Raw genomic sequence first — 16,907 nt, 5'->3', positions numbered from 1 at the left:
GCCTTCCGCTCAGGTCGTGATCCCGAGGTCCTGGGATAGAGCCCCGCATCGGGCTCCCTGCTCCACAGGAGGCCTGCTTCTCCCTCTCCCACTCCCCCTGCTTGTGTTCCCTCTCTCGCTGTGTCTCTCTCTGTCAAATAAATAAATAAAATCTTTAAAAAAAAAAAAAAAAGAATGCAAATGAATACCGAAGAGCACTGAGAACTCGCAGATAATTATACTGTAAATGAATTACTCTTAGCCAAATAATTTCCAAGGCAGATTTACAAAAATCACTTCATATTATTTTACAGTAATGTGTTATATTTAATGTAGTAATTCTGTGTTTTAATAATTGATTTGGTGAGGAACTTCCAAAAGTAATAGTACTTCATCCTAGGAAGGTCTTAAAATGACCTTTGATACAATTAGCCCCATTTTACAGATTTAACTCTATGCTCTGCAGTTTTCTGGTCATACTAGTCAACCTCCCCAGTTTCTCCTGGCCAAGTCCTCCCGCCTTCCTCTTCCCACCCCCCCTCCCTCCCCACTATCACCGACAAGCCCACCCTGGGCTGGGTACACACAGGGTGTGTGTGTGAGAGAGAGAGAGAGCGAGCGCGAGAGAGAGAATGGTCAGGCAAGGTATACGTTTCCCAGGCTCTGGTCCCCTCTTCAGTTGCTCACCACTCAGGTTGTTCCACTGTCTCCCTGGATGGCTTCTGGAACTAGGAAAAGAGCAATCCCCCAAATCGCCACCAGGTGGTGCCACAAGCTCATGCCTGAGGAGACCTAGCTAGGAGGCCCCCGGGTGCCCTCCCCAGGCTGCTTCTCCTTCTCCGGGTGACTCTGGCCCCTCCGGGGTGAGCCACATGACTTTGTTTCCACCACCGTGGTAGGCACAGAAGTTTCACTCCTGCTCCCTCACCTTCGCAGTCTCCCAGCTGTGTTGTCTCTCCCTGCTCCCGTCCCCTCTCCCTATGTCCTTCTGTCTCTCTCTGTCTCGTCCCCCATCTCTCTCTTTCTGTCGTCTACCTCCATCTTCCTAACAAATCTAATACTCCTCCACCTCATTCAACAAGTTAGTTTTAAAAACCAGTTGCTACGGGGGTGCCTGGGTGGCTCAGTCGGTTAAGCCATCCCAGGGTCCTGGGTCCAGCCCCAGCTGGGCGGGAAGCCTGCTTCTCCCTCTGCCTCTGCCCCTGCCCCACCTTGCTCTCTCTCTCTCAAATAAATAAAATTTTAAAAACAAAACAAAACAGTTGCTGGTGACCATTATATGGCAGACGCTTTGCCAGGCTCTAGGAAAGTCAGTGAAGGCAAGTCAGAGTCCCAGTGTAGGGGAAGCTCCCAACAGAGGAGGACTGTGGTAGGTGAGCCCCTTTTATCCTCTGTCTCCTCCCTCTCCCCTCCCTTCCCCCTTCCCTCCCTTCCCCTCTTCCCTTCCAAAAACCACTCACAAGAAAGAGCCAGAAGTGCTCTCCTCTCAGCTCCCATCCCTCCCGTACACAAATCTCCCCAAGGCCACCTCTTCATCATTCTCATTTCAAGATTTTGGGGGCCCCACCAGGGCTAAACCAGGGCCTTGAGTGAGTGACCCAATGACTGAGATCTTCCCACCAACCACTCCTACCCATGTGTTGGATAGGGCCCCTGGTGGGGTGGACTACAGTAGATTTTTTACCTTCGCCCAGATATCTACCCCATCCTTATTTCCTCCTCCTTTCTCTGGGGTAAGGGGTCACTCCATTTGTCCACAGCTAATCCCTCCATCAGGCTCAGGTCCTATTCCCTTCTCTCCTTCCCCACCCCTACCTCTTTCTCCCTTCCTACTGGATCTTAACTCTCACTTCCTTCTTCAAAGTGCCCACCTCCATGCCAGCCAATGCAATTAGACAAGAGAAAGCATCTTAAAACCTTGATAGGAGGAGATGAAGTTCTAGAAAAGTGAAATTTAATTCATAGCAATGGAAGAGCAGATCAGTGGCGGCCTGGGGCCGGGGAAGGGACATGGGGGAAGTTTGTGAGTTGACGGCAATGTTCTGTATCTTGACTGTGTTGGCTGTTGGTTACACGGTGTTCACATTTGTCAGAACACATCAAGCACTACATTTACAATGAGTGCATTTCATTGTGGTATGAAAAAAAAAGTAAAAAGTAAAAAAAAAAAAAGTAAATGCTGGAGGAAGACAGCAAAAACCCTGTGCTTTGAAAATCTAAGTTAAAGAGCAATAAACAGTTGGACAATAATAGTAAAAACCCTACACTGAGATGCAATTTTTCACTTACCAGATTGTCAAAAACTCCAAAAGTTTAATAACACCCTGTGTTGGCATGGCTGTGAGGAAAAGCACACTCTTAATCACTAATGATGGGAGTGTAAATTGGAATAACCCCTTAAAGAGGGAATTTGGGCAATATTTGTTAAATTACAAATGTTGTTTTTTGTGGGTTTTTTTAAGAGATTTATTTATTTATTTATTTGACAGAGACAGAGATAGCGAGAGCAGGAACACAAGCAGGGGGAGTGGGAGAGGGAGAAGCAGGCTTCCCGCTGAGCAGGGAGCCCGATGCGGGACTCGATCCCAGGACCCTGGGACCATGACCTGAGCCGAAGGCAGACGCTTAACGACTGAGCCACCCAGGCGCCCCTAAATTACAAATGTTTTAACCTAGCCATTTCTCTTCTGGAATTTTATCCTACAGGTAAGCTCAAGCACAGGCAAAGTAGTGTATGCTAAAGGTTATTACTACAGCATTGTTTGAAATAGCAAAACCCCCCAAATAATCTAAATGTCCATCAATGCAGACAAGTTAAATCAATTATGATACATCTGAACAATAGAAGCCTATGGAACTACAAAACGCAGTGGGAAAAGTCTGTGCATGCTGTCATGGAAAGATCCTCAAGGTGTAATGTGAATAAAGCAACATTATATTTGCTATGTTTCCATTTGTATTTTAAAAAGTCCAGAGGATATATATTTGGGTTTTCTTGTATATGCATAAAAAAAAACCTTCTGGAATAACCAACAAACTAATATCAGTGGATACTTGTTTGGAGGAAGGTGTGGGAACTACATGGATGGAGTCAGGAGTATTAGGGAGTTTTAATAGTATGCCTTTTTAATCTTTAAAAAAATTTGAAGGACGTGACTGTACCAGCTATTCAAAATTTACTTATTTTTTAAATAACATCAAAATAATACATTACACATATGTCAATGTGAGCATTTTACTTATCATTATTCGTAAGGTTATCTCGAGGGAAAAAATGATATATAGCAAGTCTAGTTCAGTGCAGGCACGTATATGGTACAGCGTTACTCTTTCTATCCCCTCTCCCCCAAATCCACGCGCGCCCCCCCATACTTCAGGTTCCAGTTCCTGAAATCAGAAGGCACTCAGCTGCCTCTTCCAGCTCTGTCCTCGCAGGGGCTGTCCCCTCTGTGGCATGCTTTGCCCCATCTCTTTTCTTCTCTCATCACCCTGCCCTGTGGCTGCAAGGGCATAAGGGCATCACCTCCTCAGGGAAGCCTCCTCTCATTGACACCCTCTCCCTCCCTCCCTACCGCTGTTAAGTGCCCCTTGCCTTCCCCAGCCGACTGCAAGGCCTTCTCAGACCTCGAAGCCCAGGGGCCCTTGAACCCTTGGGCTCCCTTTCCTAGAGTGCTGGCCTCACCAAGGAATGAGTGCCCCTCAACACTGGGAATTAGTGGTAGGCCTTACTCCCCCCACCTATATAGACATCCAGAAGATTCAGTTTCCTGTAAATGTTATGTTGATCCTCCCACAACCACAAAGATAATCTCAGTTTCGATTTCTTCTAAGCTTTCATGAGGAAGACGTGGGGCTTTCCCGTAAACTGCCGGTACACTGCGTGCCGCCATGGAGGAAGGAACAGCTCATATATGAAGCTCACAGTCCGGCAGGAAGGACAGGCACTGATGCAAGGAATGGCGACAGCCCGAATGTAGAGGGGGGCCCAGTGGAGAGCAGAGGACCATGCCCCACTAGGCTTCAAGGGTGGCGGGGGAGAGTGGCTGGTGGGGGCGGGAGGGACTGCAGGGAAGGCAGCCTCCGGCTGAGGGCAGAGCTGTGGGGGGCAGCTAGCCGGGGCTCTGGCCCTCCAAGGTGGGGACCCTGGAGCTGAAACCTGAACCCCAAGGCCACGCAGTTCACACTAGGAGGACTTACCAGAGGAGGGAAAAGGCAAGCACTGGCAGGAACAAAGGGGAAAACCAGATGGGGCCTGGTGCCAGGGGGGCTGGTGAGGCCCCGAGGGGAACAGCCTGGTGCCAGAGGACAAGCCCAGGGCTGTTTCGCAAAGGGGAGGTCCCGATTTCTGTGCGTTTCTTTTTTCACAAGCCTTTCCAGGAAGTGAGATTCATTTCTTAGGGCTGAAGAAGTAAAAGGCCCCTTCCCTGGGGTCCCTGGGGTTTGGGCTGGAGCACTGGAGCAGAAAGCCGGGCTGGGCTCCCAGGACTAAAGCCCCCCCGGCCGGGCCTCCAGGCCCAATTCCTTCTGTTTCCTTCCCCTCTGCTGGGGGAGAAACAGGGACCCCGGGGGGAAGACAGGGAGCTGGCAGCAGCCCTGACTCCTCTGCTTAACGAGATCAGACCCCCCACCCTGCCCCTCGGGAGGGTGTCTGCAGGACCAGCCCAGACACACCCATACCTCTCTTTCCTGGCAAACTTCTACCCCGAAGAGGAACGGAAGAGCCCACACCTGCCCCAGGGTCTCTGAAACCCCTGGCAGGAAGGGGAACTGTGGGTGATTTACACGCATATATTAAGGGTGTGTCAGCCTCCCAGCCCTCGTCCTTCCCCAGGTGGCAGTAAGGGCATGGCCTCGGGAACCCCCCAACCCAAGCCCGTGCCCCCACTTCTCTTCAATACATTGTAAACAGCACATTTATTGGTGGTTTGCAAACCTCTGGTAAAAAGCACAGGAACAGGGCTCTCCTACATGCTGCCCTGGGCCCCAGCCCGTCAGGCATGCAAGACGGAGCTGGTATGAGTCGTCAAGACATCTTCAGGAGCAGGGCCAGAGGTGGAGAAGGCCCCACGCTTTTCCATCCCCCCTGCACACTGGCTTGGGCCTAGACGACAACCAGGAAGGCAGGCCCAGCTCGATCCCCGAATCCCTGCCCTGCAGTGACTCTCCTTGGTGGCTGCCTTCCTTCTCCCCCACTCACCCTCTCTGATCCCCACTTGAGCTGGGACCTGAGCCACATGCTTGGCTCCCTCGCGCTGGGACCAAACCCGCTGCGGTCAGGCTGTTCCTGCGGGCCCTGCCTCTGCAGTCAGTTAGCCAGCAGAGCGGAGCGGGCCTGGCCCTCTTGTCATCACTCCGTGTACCCGGCTCGGGGCGGGGCAGTCAGCCGGGGACCGGGATGGGCAAAGGCTTGTCCAGAGAAGCACTCTAGGTGAGACGGGCCAGGTGGCCTGACTCAGTGTCTCCCAGCCTCTGGTGTCTGCCCAGCCTCCATTCACTGGCTCCTGGCTGAGCCTCGAACTTCTCAGGGCCTCAACAATCCAAGGTGTGGCACCAGTGCCTCCTCCTCCAAGATGCCCCCCCGGCTTGATGCCAGACTTGGGGCTGGGCTATGGACAGTCAGCCAAAGCTGCTACTTCAGGGCCCTGAGGACAGCCTCCAGCTTCATGGCCACGGCCAGGTCACCCTTCACCTTTAGCCGCCCACTCATGTAGGCCCCCAGGGGCCGCAGCTCCCTGCACAGAAGGGCCCGCAGGTCGGCCTCCGCCATCTCCACCACCACATCCGGGAGGCCGTCAGGCACCCCGTGGCCTACCCTCCCGTGCCCTGTGGAGGGAAAGAAAGATGGAGCATTAGTAGTGGGGATGGCTATGCAGCGTGTCCCACTGGGAGGGGTGGAAAGTAATAGTTCAGTGTTCAGGTTCTAATTCCCTGAGTTCAAGTCGTATTGGCTGTGTGACCACTCAGGGCCTCAGTTTCCAAATTGGTGAAATGGAGAGGACGGTCATCCCTGAATCAGAGGCTCGCAGTGAGAAGTAGGTGAGATCACGCACTGCACGGCTCAGCACAGAGCGTGGCACGCAGTAGGCCTGCACTGTGTGCGGGACTCTGGCTGTAGGGAGCTCGGCCGTCGGAGTCGTCGTGCTCACGGGGACAGGGCAGGGAGACAAAGGCCCAGACTGTCATTGTCTGCACATGCTGTCTGAGCCCCTGACTGCTAGGGGTTCCCTCTAAACCGCTGCAGGAGCAGAGAGCAGTTTTAAAAAGGACCACAGGGGTGGTGGGGTTGGCTACAAGCAACCTGGCTGGGAAGGCGGGGGCGGGGAAGGCAGGGGCACCTGTAGTGAGGTCGAGGAAGTAGATGCTCTGGGTACCACTGGGCAGGATGACATTGAACTGGTAGCAGGCCCCGACCTGGCTGACCAGGGCCTCCGACAGGAAGGGCTGCAGGGCAGTCAGCAGGCCCTCGGCCACGGGCTGCTTTGGGCTGGGCCCAGCACCAACGTGAGGGGCAGGCTGTTCAGCTTCGCTGACCATCTCCAAGGTGTCTGCTGGGGGTGGCCAACAGAGTTGGGGAAGGAAGCAGAGAGAAGAAAGTCAGTGTGCTGCCTAGGTCGGGCGCATTGTGACTTCTGCACGTCTCATGGCAGCTCCCTCTCATACGCCCTTCAGGCCTGAGTTGGACTTCCTCCTCGGCTAAGAAGCAGCCCTTCAGCTTTCACACTCTGGGTGTTGTCCCTTCCTCCCACAGAGGCTCCCAAAGGCCTCTACGCATTCAGACAGCTGGGCTCTTTTTACTGCCTTAGCTCCCGTCGGCTCCAGCAGTGGGGGAGGCCTGAGCAGCTGAGCAGGTGTGCACTGCTCAAAGGCGCTCAGCTCAGTTAAGGGAACGGGGAGCAAAGCTGAGTGTGCACAGGACATGGAGCCGAGCACCCCAGGAGCACCTCCCCTTTTTCCCGGGGCTTCTCACCTGACCCTGGGGCTGAGGCACCTCCCGCCACAGAGGACAGGCCTCCTCCCAGGAAGTGGAGGGCCAGCTGCTGGAGGGTGCTGTCCAAGCTGGGCCCCGCTGGGCTGTCCTGGGGTGGCTGGAGCACGGCCTCCACTGCTAGCTCCACTCGGTCCACCTCCAGTCCCCAGGCCCTGGTCACGTCATTGATTTCCAGCTGGCAAACAATGTGTGGAGAAATGGAATTAAATCGAAAAGCCATTCTGGGAGCACCTTCTTCGGGCTGGAGGTGCCACGCCCCGCGCCCCCCCCCCCCCGCCCCGGGCCAGGCTCCCTCCTGGGGAATGCAGGCAGAGGACGATTACAACCTGGCAGCTGGCGTGAGCAACTAGAACCAGGCCTGACCCCCTGGAGGTCCAGGGAGCGGGCAGTGACGCCGGGAGAAGCGGAGTCATCCCAGCCAAAGAGTAGAGCAGGAAGACTGCGGTGTTGTGATTTATAAGAACTAGGCATTTGGGGGCGCCTGGGTGGCTCAGTCGTTAAGCGTCTGCCTTCGGCTCAGGTCATGATCCCAGGGTCCTGGGATCGAGCCCCACATCGGGCTCCCTTCTCAGCGGGAAGCCTGCTTCTCCCTCTCCCACTTCCCCTGCTTGTGTTCCCTCTCTCGCTGTCTCTTTCTGTCAAATAAATAAAATCTTTATAAAAAAAAAAATACGCATTTGATCATTTAACTGATAAAATATACTTCTATATATTTGTCTTTGTTCCTGACTCCTAGCTCCTACAACCCTTGGAATTGCCTGTGAGGAGAGTGATAAAGGGGTCTTTTGTGATGATAAGAAAGGTGATTTTTGGACCCCACTCAAGGGTGGGGGTTGGCTGCCAGAAGGACCAACTATGTGACGGGAGAATTGGAACTTTCAGTCCCACCCCAAGCAATGACCAATGACTTGATCCTCAGTATGCAAAGAAGCCTCCATAAAATTCCAGAACGACTGGGTTCCAGAGCTTCCAGACCGGGGAACACAAGAGGGGTGCCTGGGGAGGACATGGAAGCTCTGTGCCCCTTCCCCCGACCTTGCCCTGTGTATCTCTTTGTCTGGCTGTTGATTCTTACCTTTTATCATATCCTTCAGTAAACTGGTAAGCATAAGTGTTTCCCAGAGTTCTGTGAGCTGCTCTAGCAAAAAAACCCAGGGAGGTCCCTGTAACCCCCAATCTGGAGCTGGTTTGTCAGAAGCATAGGTAACAGCCTGGGGCTTGTGACTGGCATCTTTAGTAAGGGATGCGGAGCAGTCTTGTGGGACTGAGACCTTAACCCATGGGATCTGATGCTGTCTCTGGGTAGACAGTGTCAGAATTGAGTTGAATTCTCGGGATACCCTACTGGTGTCTGAAAATTGCGTGGTGTTGTGTGTGTGGAAACCCCCCTTCCCCACACTGGAATTGGGTCCAGGAACCCCACAAGGACTCTTTCAGTCAATGGAAACAGCAAGTACAAAAGCCCAGACAACCTGGAATGTCTGGGGAAGTGTGAGTAACCACCGTTCCATTTAGCTAGACCCTCAAGTGTGGATGGGGGACTGGAGAGAGCTGAGGGCTCACATGTGGGTGGCTCCGGCTCACTCGGATTTATTCTGACACACGAGGAGCCTCGGAGAGGAGTTTAGCAGCGGGGTGACAGCAGACTTGCTCGTTGGGAAGATCCTCCGGGCTGCTCTGTGGACACTGGATTGAAGGGGGCTGAGGGTGGAGACATGGAGACCACGTGGGCCATCGTTTCAAAGGGTGAGCAGAAATGAGGCGGAGCTGGTGTCAGACAGAGAGGAGGCTGTGAAGCCAAGACACGCAGAGGACGGAGCACAACTCTGTCAACTACGTGAAGCTGGAGCAAGACCCCGGGGAAACAAGCAGTGAGTGCGCTGGCTGCCTGGCTGTGCGGTGACGCGGGCGGAGGGGGCTGGCTCTCTGGTGTGGGCTCCGCGTGGGGCGTGAGCACACGGGGAGACACGCACTGGGGCGTGGCTAGGGGAGGGAAGAGGACTTTTTTTTTTTTTTTAACATAATCAGCTCGAGGTGTCTATGCAACAGCAACTGTCCACCAGGCGGTTGGATAAATGGGGTCCAGGTCACAGGAGTGGGGCCGGAGCAGAGGGCTGTAAACAATCAGTGTCCAGAGGCAGCACGAGGCCTGGCCGGATGAGCCCTCCCGGGCGGTCCCAGACAAGAAGACGCCATTGACGGAAACTTGGAAAGTGAAGGGCAGGAGAGCAAGGAGTAACCAGGAGTGAGCTAGAAGGAGGAAAAGCCGAAGTGGAATAACGGAAGCCAAGGGAAGCAGAGGATCCGAGAGAGAGAGAGAAGGTGGGGGCGGGGAGGGTGCACAGAGTCAGAGGCTCCCACGAGGTGAAGCAAGCGTAGGACTGAGAAGTGCCGGGAGCTAGCAGGAGGGAGGTCACACTGCTGTCTTAGGAGTCTGGAGGAAGCCTAGACTGCGGACAGGGGCAGGCAGGGCCAGGGAGAGGCGAGGAGAGGTGGGGGAGAGCTGTCAGGGGCTGGGGTGCAGAGGGAGCGGAGGGAGGACTAACAGAGCAGGAGCTGAGCCCAGAGCACCACCCACGCAGGGAGGAGCCTCGGAGGAAGCACCGCTTGCAGTGAGGCAGGGGCAACAGCGCAGATGGCGAGGAGGTTGAAGGGGTGACGCTGGAGGAGCTGAGACGGTTCCTGTCCTGGAGTGTTTGCCACCCCCCAAGGAGGAAGAGGCCAGGCTGCAGCAGGGGGACGTGGTGTGGGGCGGGCAGTGAACGGAAGCAACGGGCCTGGGGGAAGAGTAAGCAGCTAAGGAGGGTCCAGCAAGGGAGAGTGCGGAGTGTGCGTCCCTCCAGGGAAGCGAAGGCAGAAAGGGGAGTGAGAATGAGAAATGTACGCCTGACCCGGGGCTTCTGGGAGGCAGGCTGGCGTTCCCGAGAACTCGGTGTAACCAGGCACTGACCCCACTCTACCAGGCGCCAACTCCATCTGGGCAACGGGCCCTGAACGACTAACATCCTGGTGTGGGACTGACTTCCCCCAAACTGCCTCTCTCAGTTCCGTTGCACAACGCGCCTGGTGTTCTGGTTTCTTCCCCAACCCGCCCCTGACAGCAATAAGGCTGAGATCAGCTTTCTCCTCTGAAAAGTACACTAAAATGGAATGTGGTTTCATAAATAAAAGTTGTTATCAATTTGTTATCAATTGTAGAAGATGGAGCGCTGGATTGAGGGGTAGGGGGGTGGGAGGGCAGGTGATCTGCCACTGGGCCAGCTCTGCCCTTGACCATGGTTCTTGGGGGGTGACAAATAACTTCTGAGCCCTTAGTTTCCTCCCTCCAAAATAAAACCATAATATCGGCCCTCTCGCAGCAAAATGTAAACCGGATACACGTGGGCAGCGAAAGGACTTGTAAACTCTAAAATGCTCAGCACGTGAGAGCTAGCGTCACGAGCACAGTACCATCTCCTCGGCAGTTTCCCCCACGGGGTTGGTTCACTTCCGGAGGGGACTGGGACCTCCGGGACTGGCATTACCCCATCCCTCCTGTCCTCGAACCCCAGGTCCCCAGGGGAAAACAGAGCCAAGGGGACTAAGGGGAAACCTCACTCAGGGTCCACTAGGACATGGGAGAAAGCCCAAGGTAAGCATGGGGAGCAGGGGACAGGCTGCCTCAGGTGACACATGCCACATTTCCACCCTATCCTGTCACAGAAGGGATGCAAGAGGAATTCTGGTGTAATTATTCACACGTGGAGAGGCAGGAAAAAGGTCCAAATGCCCTGTGTCACTTTGTTTTGTTCTAAATAAGGAACACAAAGCCCCCAAAATGCACATGCTGCCCTGTGGAGCACGGAATTCCCCAGAAGGTGACTGTGCCAGGAGGGCCCCTGCTCCTTTCACCCACCCGCCTGCCTGTGAGGCCCAGCGTTGTCATGGCAACGCCTGCAAAGCAGTGAAAGGTGAAACCCCAGCAGTTAGGCAGGACCCCAGAATCTCGGTCAGGCCACTTCTCTCTCAGGGCCCCTGTGCCTCTCCAAGACAGGCTTGCCCAAGACCACTATGGACCCATCTTCCGTTCCTCAGTCCCACCCAGACCGCAGGCTCTTCCAAGGTTGGAACATATGGTAAACTGAGGCCCAGAGCAATCTGGTGCTTTGCTCAAAGTGCCCTGGCAGGCAGAGCCAAGCCCAGGACCCACCACTGACCTCTACCATGTGAGGAGCTGCCTACCAGGAGCTGGTCGCTGATCTTGAGCTTCTCCATCTGGATCTCCCGCAGAGGCCTCTTGAGCAGGGCCTTGGTCATGGCGTTCTGGGCTGTCATGCGCGTGGCCACGTTCAGGTCCTTCACAGTCATCACAGACAGTACTGGATCCCAGATACGGAACTGGACATCGGCCCCCACAGACAGCACAGCCCCATCCTTAGAGGCCAACTGTTAGGGAAGGTTGTGAAAGAGGAGACACTCAAGGGGCTGGTGCTGCAGAGAGGTCAGGCCCACCAAGACCACCTAACTTGACCCACCCTCCTGGTACCTAGCTCCTCAAGGGGAAAATCATGTCCCCAAGTGCATGTCATTAGGTACATTGAGCAAGGATGTCCTCCCAGCCTCCATCCTCAACTTTCTGGTTTCTTCCGCCACCCTACCCCTGATGGCTACTCATACACCACGGTACTGGCTCCCACAATCACTCTGCACAAGGTCCCACTCCCTCTGTCTGGGGGAGCTGAAAAGTTCCTCACCTTGCAGGGAGGGACATTGAAAGCTCGTGTCCTCAAATCCACCCGCTGAAAGGAGTCAATGAAGGGCAAGAGTAGAACCATGCCAGGCCCTTGAGGGGTGCGGATCCGGCCCAGTCGAAACACGATCATCCGCTCATAGGTGGGCACAATCTGTTCATGAGGGTAAGGGAAAGGGGTAAAGTACTGGGCCTAGGCTGACAATGGCGTCTGCTCAGGTACCCCCCACCCCTTTCTCTCCTTTGCCTTGGTCAGTGTCAGCTATCCTTAGATCTTTTTAGAAGAGAAAACCAAGGCTCTGAGAGGTTAAATGATGTGCTCAAAAATCACACAGCCCCTGAGTGAAACAGGCAAGAATTGAATGCAGTTGTGAATGCAGTTCCAACCCCAAGCAAAGGACTTTGCCAACTTTAGAAGTAAACAGGTCCAGGGCGCCTGGGTGGCTCAGTTGGTTAAGCGACTGCCTTCGGCTCAGGTCATGATCCTGGAGTCCCTGGATCGAGTCCCGCATCGGGCTCCCTGCTCGGCAGGGAGTCTGCTTCTCCCTCTGACCCTCCCCCTCTCATGTGCTTGCTCTCTCTCATTCTCTCTCTCTCAAATAAATAAATAGAAGTAAACAGGTCCAAATTGAGAAATGAAGGCCCAGAGAGAGGGTGACTTGCCCAAGGTCACACAGTATTTGTTTCAGTGGCACTTTTAGGACTAGGATTTAGTACCTTCTAAAGACTTCCTCCTAGACCACACCAAACCCAAAGGCTTTCTAGAAAGTTGACTGTTGCCGAGGGCCACACAAAGGGCAAGGCCTGCCTGGGCTTTCACCTTCACTGCAGCTCTCAGATATGATCCTTAAGTATAGCTCGTGGCTTTCCCCTCTGCACCAGCCCTTGCTAAAAACCAGGCCTGAATTCCTATTACTCATTACCTGCTGCTGGGCCAAGTGGAGTAGTTTTCAGTTCAAATTTTAGCCTAACCCAGAGAAAGGAAGGTGTGGCAAAGATATCTGTGTGCACCTTAAAGCCAGTGTCCACACCCCAGGACTTGGGAGTTTGGGAAGGCTTGTTTACCACTCACTGGCTCCCAGTACGACTTTGGGCAAAACTGAGCCTGTTTCCTCATCTAAAAGATACGAATGAACAATCCTGGACCAGCCCATTTCATTGGGGTGTGATAATGTGATATTTAGGGGAAGGGGACAGAGGATGGAGAGTGGGGCCCAGTCCCCCTGGAGTCTGACCCAGCCAGCCTTACCTTCAAGGCAAACCAGCCAGAAATGGGAAAGGTGATCATCAGCAGCAAGAACCCCAGGAAACTGATGAGGCTGTGGCAGAAGTAGGAGGGCCAGCTCTGAGGCGCATCTGGGGACAAGAGAGCAGAGGCAGTCAAGGAACGCCAACTGGTTCTGGCAGGACAGCAGCAGGCTGAGTGAAGTTGGTCAAGTGCACCTTTTGCCCACCTCCCCCTTAAGCGGCTCGTCCCTCTCAGGGCTCTCTGTTGCCTCCTTGCCTAATTCCTGTCTTTAGCCAGATGCTAGTTAAGCATGTTCCCTCCTCCCACACATCAAAACTAATCTGCCTCAAGTCCCACCTCCACAGGGCCGAGTCTCTGCTAGGCAACAGCCATTAGATTTGAGAAGCCAATCCATGTGATGCTCTCCTCGCCGGGTATGTGGATCAATTCTCTTGTCCGATATATAGTGTCTCCCAGGTATGGGAGCCAGGAGCACCCGGGCATCTGTAAACACTGTGCTGGGTTGAACTGAAAGCTGGTGGTAGAACACATTCCTCCTCTACCATCACCCCCAGAAGTGTGCTTTCAGGGCATCCTTTTGGAGATAATGCCTTAGCCTAAAGGGATAAAGCATTAATGGCTCAATAGGAACGGGTGAGGGTGAACAAGTTCCTCCCTAGCTCACAACTCACCGACCCCTTTAAATGCCCTAAGGACTATCAAATGCTTTACTTGAAGTGGCTTGGGGTAGGAGGTGGGAACTAGGAAGATGAGGCTCATCTGAGACAGAGGTCCTGGCCCCTGGAGAACCAAGAGCCCAGGATGAAAGTGGAGCTTAGAAAGCCCCAGAATCTAGCATGGTTATCCTCTGCTCTCTTTCCCCTCCCAAGCCTGGGCAGGAAGCAGACAGGAGCTTTTGCTCAGTCCTCCCAGGAACTCCATGCCCTCTGGGCTCTCCAAGCCCCAGGACATTTCCTGTCTGGCTCTGACCCCTGTGGCCCCTGCAGGAAAGGAAGCCTTGGAGAGGGTCAGCTGTCATTACAGGAAGGTCAGGAGAGACCAAATCCTCCAGAGGTTGCTTGTCAGACTGAGGCATGTGGGATCTGGCCTGGGGGCCAAGGGAATCCCTCAAGGCTCTGGAGCAAGAGATGACCAAAGCTGACAAAACAGGCAGCTGAGGGCCTGCCCACATCCACCAGGAAACAGGCAGATGCTTAAGCTTCAGGCATCTAGAAGTACTCCTAGGATGAAGATTCTGCCATTTCTCTGTGGCCAAGCGCCCTTAGGGCGGTGGTGACCTCCCATGCCTAGACTCTGGGTTCTTTCTGGTCAAAATGGGAATTTGAGGGGTCTCCTGGATGGCCCAATCGGTGAATCTGCCGACTGTAGGTTTCTGCTCAGGCTGTGATCGCACTCCCTGAAATCTGGCCCCATCTGCTTGAGATTCTCTCCCTCTGTCCCTCCACCCACCCTCCCTCCCTCCCTCTCTCTCAAATAAATAAATCTTCAAAATGGGAATTTGAAATCCTTTCCCAGGCTTAAAGGGCTGATACGAGCCGAGAGGAGAAATGAGGGGATGAGGCCTGTTAGAAGATGGGAGAGCTCCGGGCCAGGAGCCCAGTAGCCCTAGGGAGGGCGGATGAGCGTTAGCATCCCAACGCCCGGTCCAGGCCCTTCTCCACATCGTAGCCACTCTCGATGCCTCCTCTTAGGGTGCGAGGGCGCCAGACCAACTGACTCCTGAGGGTACCAGCCGGTCCCCGCCCCGGGTCCGCTGTGCTGGGCGGCCACTCACCGGCCCCCGGCCCCACGCCGCCCCGCTCCGGGGACAAGCAGCCCTTCTGCGAGCCCAGGAAGCCGAAGCTCGACTGCTGGAAACGGTCAAAGTCCCCCAGGGGCAGCGCCCGGTACCCGGACCTGCCGAGCATGGCTCTTGACAGGGGCGCACCTCGCGCCCCCCCGCGCTGCCGGGCCAGAGAAGCCGGCCGCTACCCGGCCCGCCCCTGCCGGCCGCCGCTTCCGGTCTCACTGGCCACGGGCGCAGGAGGCGGCGGCTAGCCGGGCCGGCTCCCGCCATCCCACAGCGCCCCCTGCGCCGGGAGGACCGAGCCCGCAGGAGTCGTGCCTCCCTGCTCCGCCTGGCCTTGGAAGAGGAGCTGGATGGCAAAGTGAGCTTTGTGAGTGGGTTTTCAGGAGCCGAATTTCCTCCAGAATCAAGGAAATGCTACCAGCCTTCTCAGCACTCCCGCTGCAAGCTCACATACTGGGGTGGGAGTGTTGGGATGTCTTATCTAGAATTAGGGTTTCTCCTGGGCACTGTCAGCAAATTATCCCTCCTTGTGTCCCCACAGCCCCACAAGCCTGGCACAGAATGGATCTCAATACTTATTTGTTGAATGAACCCGCAGCCAGCCTCACTGCGGTCAAGGTGGGGCGGGAGGGCCTGAACTTTGGCACAAAAAGAGAAATTTCATGTGCAGACCTCAGGGAGCACAGCAGAGTGAGGAAGGAGGGGATAGCACAGAGCATCCCTGAGCAGGCCCCCCAGAGTATCACAAAGGTCCAGAAACAGCACACCCCTTGATCCAGAGGTAACTTGACCTAGAGGTAACTTGCCTCTCCATGGCTTGAGAAAATCTAAATGCAAATGGTAAATTTACTCTGAGAAGCATTGATTTTCAACATGGAGTTGGGGCAGGGTGTCTTTCAAAGTGAGCAAAGAAATTAATAAAGCTTTCCTTGTCTCAGCCACATGCCAGCCCTGCCTCCTCAGACCCATAACACCCCCAGGTGTGACTCTTCCAGGTCCCTTCTGCAGGGGCTACTCACCATCTTTGGCTTTTCCTAGTTTGATGGCCCGATTCTAAAGCCCTAAGGGTACTGATCAGGCTGGAGGATAGGGTAAGGCCCCTGAGGCCTCACACAGTCCTGGGAAGTTGGCTCTCCCTGCCATTCCCTTCCCCCACACAGCCCAGACGATAAGCTTTACAAGAGCAAGGTCCCATCACCATCCCTAGTCTGCTCCAAGCCAGAACTGAGCTCAGAATTGTACCCGGGAGTTAGCACAGTGGTTGGGATGGTTTGCTGTTTGAAGCCAGGGCCTTTGGCCCAGTGAAGCTTCCTGGAGTTGTGCTTTCTCCCCTCACCAGCTGGGAGCTGACATGCTTCTCCTTTGGCCAAGAGCTAACTTGCTCTCTCCTCACTGTCTTCATACCTGCTCACCAGCTCTCCCCCTTCCCTCCCTGACCCCTCTGCCTCAGACTCACCAGCCTCTCCAACTGTCACCCAAGGCATCGTCTTGTTCTCCTCATCTCCACTCAGTGTCCTCCCAGTGTCTCTGACTCAGATCCCTCCTCTGCATCCCACAGCCATTGTCCTGGACCAGGCCACCTGTCCTAGGCTGTCAGAGTGACCGTCCCAGCATGCATGTTGGGTCATGTTTCTGGGTTCTAAACTCATTCTCTGTCACCCACAGAACTGGTCCATCTCCTTAGCCCTGATCCCGCTCATGGGTCCCCTCTTAAATCGGAAAATAACGAAAACTAGTTCCTAAACAGACTCTCCTGTTTCAAACCTCCAGGCCTTTGCACATGCTGGTCCAAACGCTCCCCGCCCCGCCCCGCCGCACCCCAAGTTCCTTCAAGTCCCAGCTGAGGATCTCCTTTCCAGCCAGTCCCTCTACTGTGTGAAAACCTCTGGGTAACTGCTCTTCCATTATTAGATCTGGAGTTCTTCCAAAGCAGGGCCACCTGTGCCTCATCTCTGTGGCCGGGCTCAAAGCCGAGGGCGGCCGCTGCCTCCCTCCTGCTCTGCTCCGCCACGGTCCCTTTACCCCCAGGTCACCTGAGCGTCCTGTCTCTTCCCACTCCTCCCTCCGGCTCTGGGCGTGTCTTCAAAGCCCACCGCCGGCCTCTCCGCCCCTAGAACCGCCCCTCCGCTCTGTCTCACTTCCTCTCGGGAGGCGGGCCCTGAGCGGGCACCGC

At 54.8% G+C, this 16,907-nt stretch overlaps 1 protein-coding gene across 4 annotated transcripts; it reads right to left on the bottom strand.

The window, feature by feature from the left end:
- Positions 1 to 4,874: 4,874 nt before the first annotated feature.
- On the bottom strand, positions 4,875 to 16,849 carry STOML1 (stomatin like 1). 4 transcript variants are annotated; one of them, XM_036080461.2, is made up of 7 exons: positions 16,768 to 16,849; positions 12,946 to 13,052; positions 11,701 to 11,850; positions 11,189 to 11,392; positions 6,947 to 7,142; positions 6,315 to 6,527; positions 4,875 to 5,802 (listed from the first exon to the last, which is right to left on the bottom strand). In XM_036080461.2, exons 2-7 carry the CDS (start codon positions 12,982 to 12,984, stop codon positions 5,609 to 5,611), a joined length of 996 nt encoding a protein of 331 aa, XP_035936354.1. In that variant the 5' UTR covers positions 12,985 to 13,052; positions 16,768 to 16,849; the 3' UTR covers positions 4,875 to 5,608. The 4 variants fall into 4 exon arrangements, with proteins under 4 accessions (XP_035936354.1, XP_035936352.1, XP_035936353.1 ...); XM_036080459.2 differs by lacking the exon at positions 16,768 to 16,849 and adding an exon at positions 14,720 to 14,946; XM_036080460.2 differs by lacking the exon at positions 16,768 to 16,849 and adding an exon at positions 14,720 to 14,946 and having other exon boundaries at positions 6,315 to 6,524.
- Between the last annotated feature and the right edge of the window lie 58 nt (positions 16,850 to 16,907).

Source organism: Halichoerus grypus, chromosome 8, assembly GCF_964656455.1.
Source record: "Halichoerus grypus chromosome 8, mHalGry1.hap1.1, whole genome shotgun sequence".
In the NCBI taxonomy this organism is placed as follows: Eukaryota; Metazoa; Chordata; class Mammalia; order Carnivora; family Phocidae; genus Halichoerus; species Halichoerus grypus.
The sequence above is the reverse complement of the archived record's forward strand: the minus strand, read 5'-3'. Positions and strand labels throughout refer to the sequence as shown.

Coding starts and splice junctions, on each gene's coding strand:
- STOML1 (XM_036080459.2), bottom strand. CDS start 14,852: ATGCTCGGCAGGTCCGGGTACCGGGCGCTGCCCCTGGGGGACTTTGAC. Junction 11,851..12,945: donor CTGGCTGGTTTGCCTTGAAG/GTAAGGCTGGCT, acceptor CCTCATGAACAG/ATTGTGCCCACCTATGAGCG. Junction 11,393..11,700: donor TCAATGTCCCTCCCTGCAAG/GTGAGGAACTTT, acceptor CTTCCCTAACAG/TTGGCCTCTAAGGATGGGGC.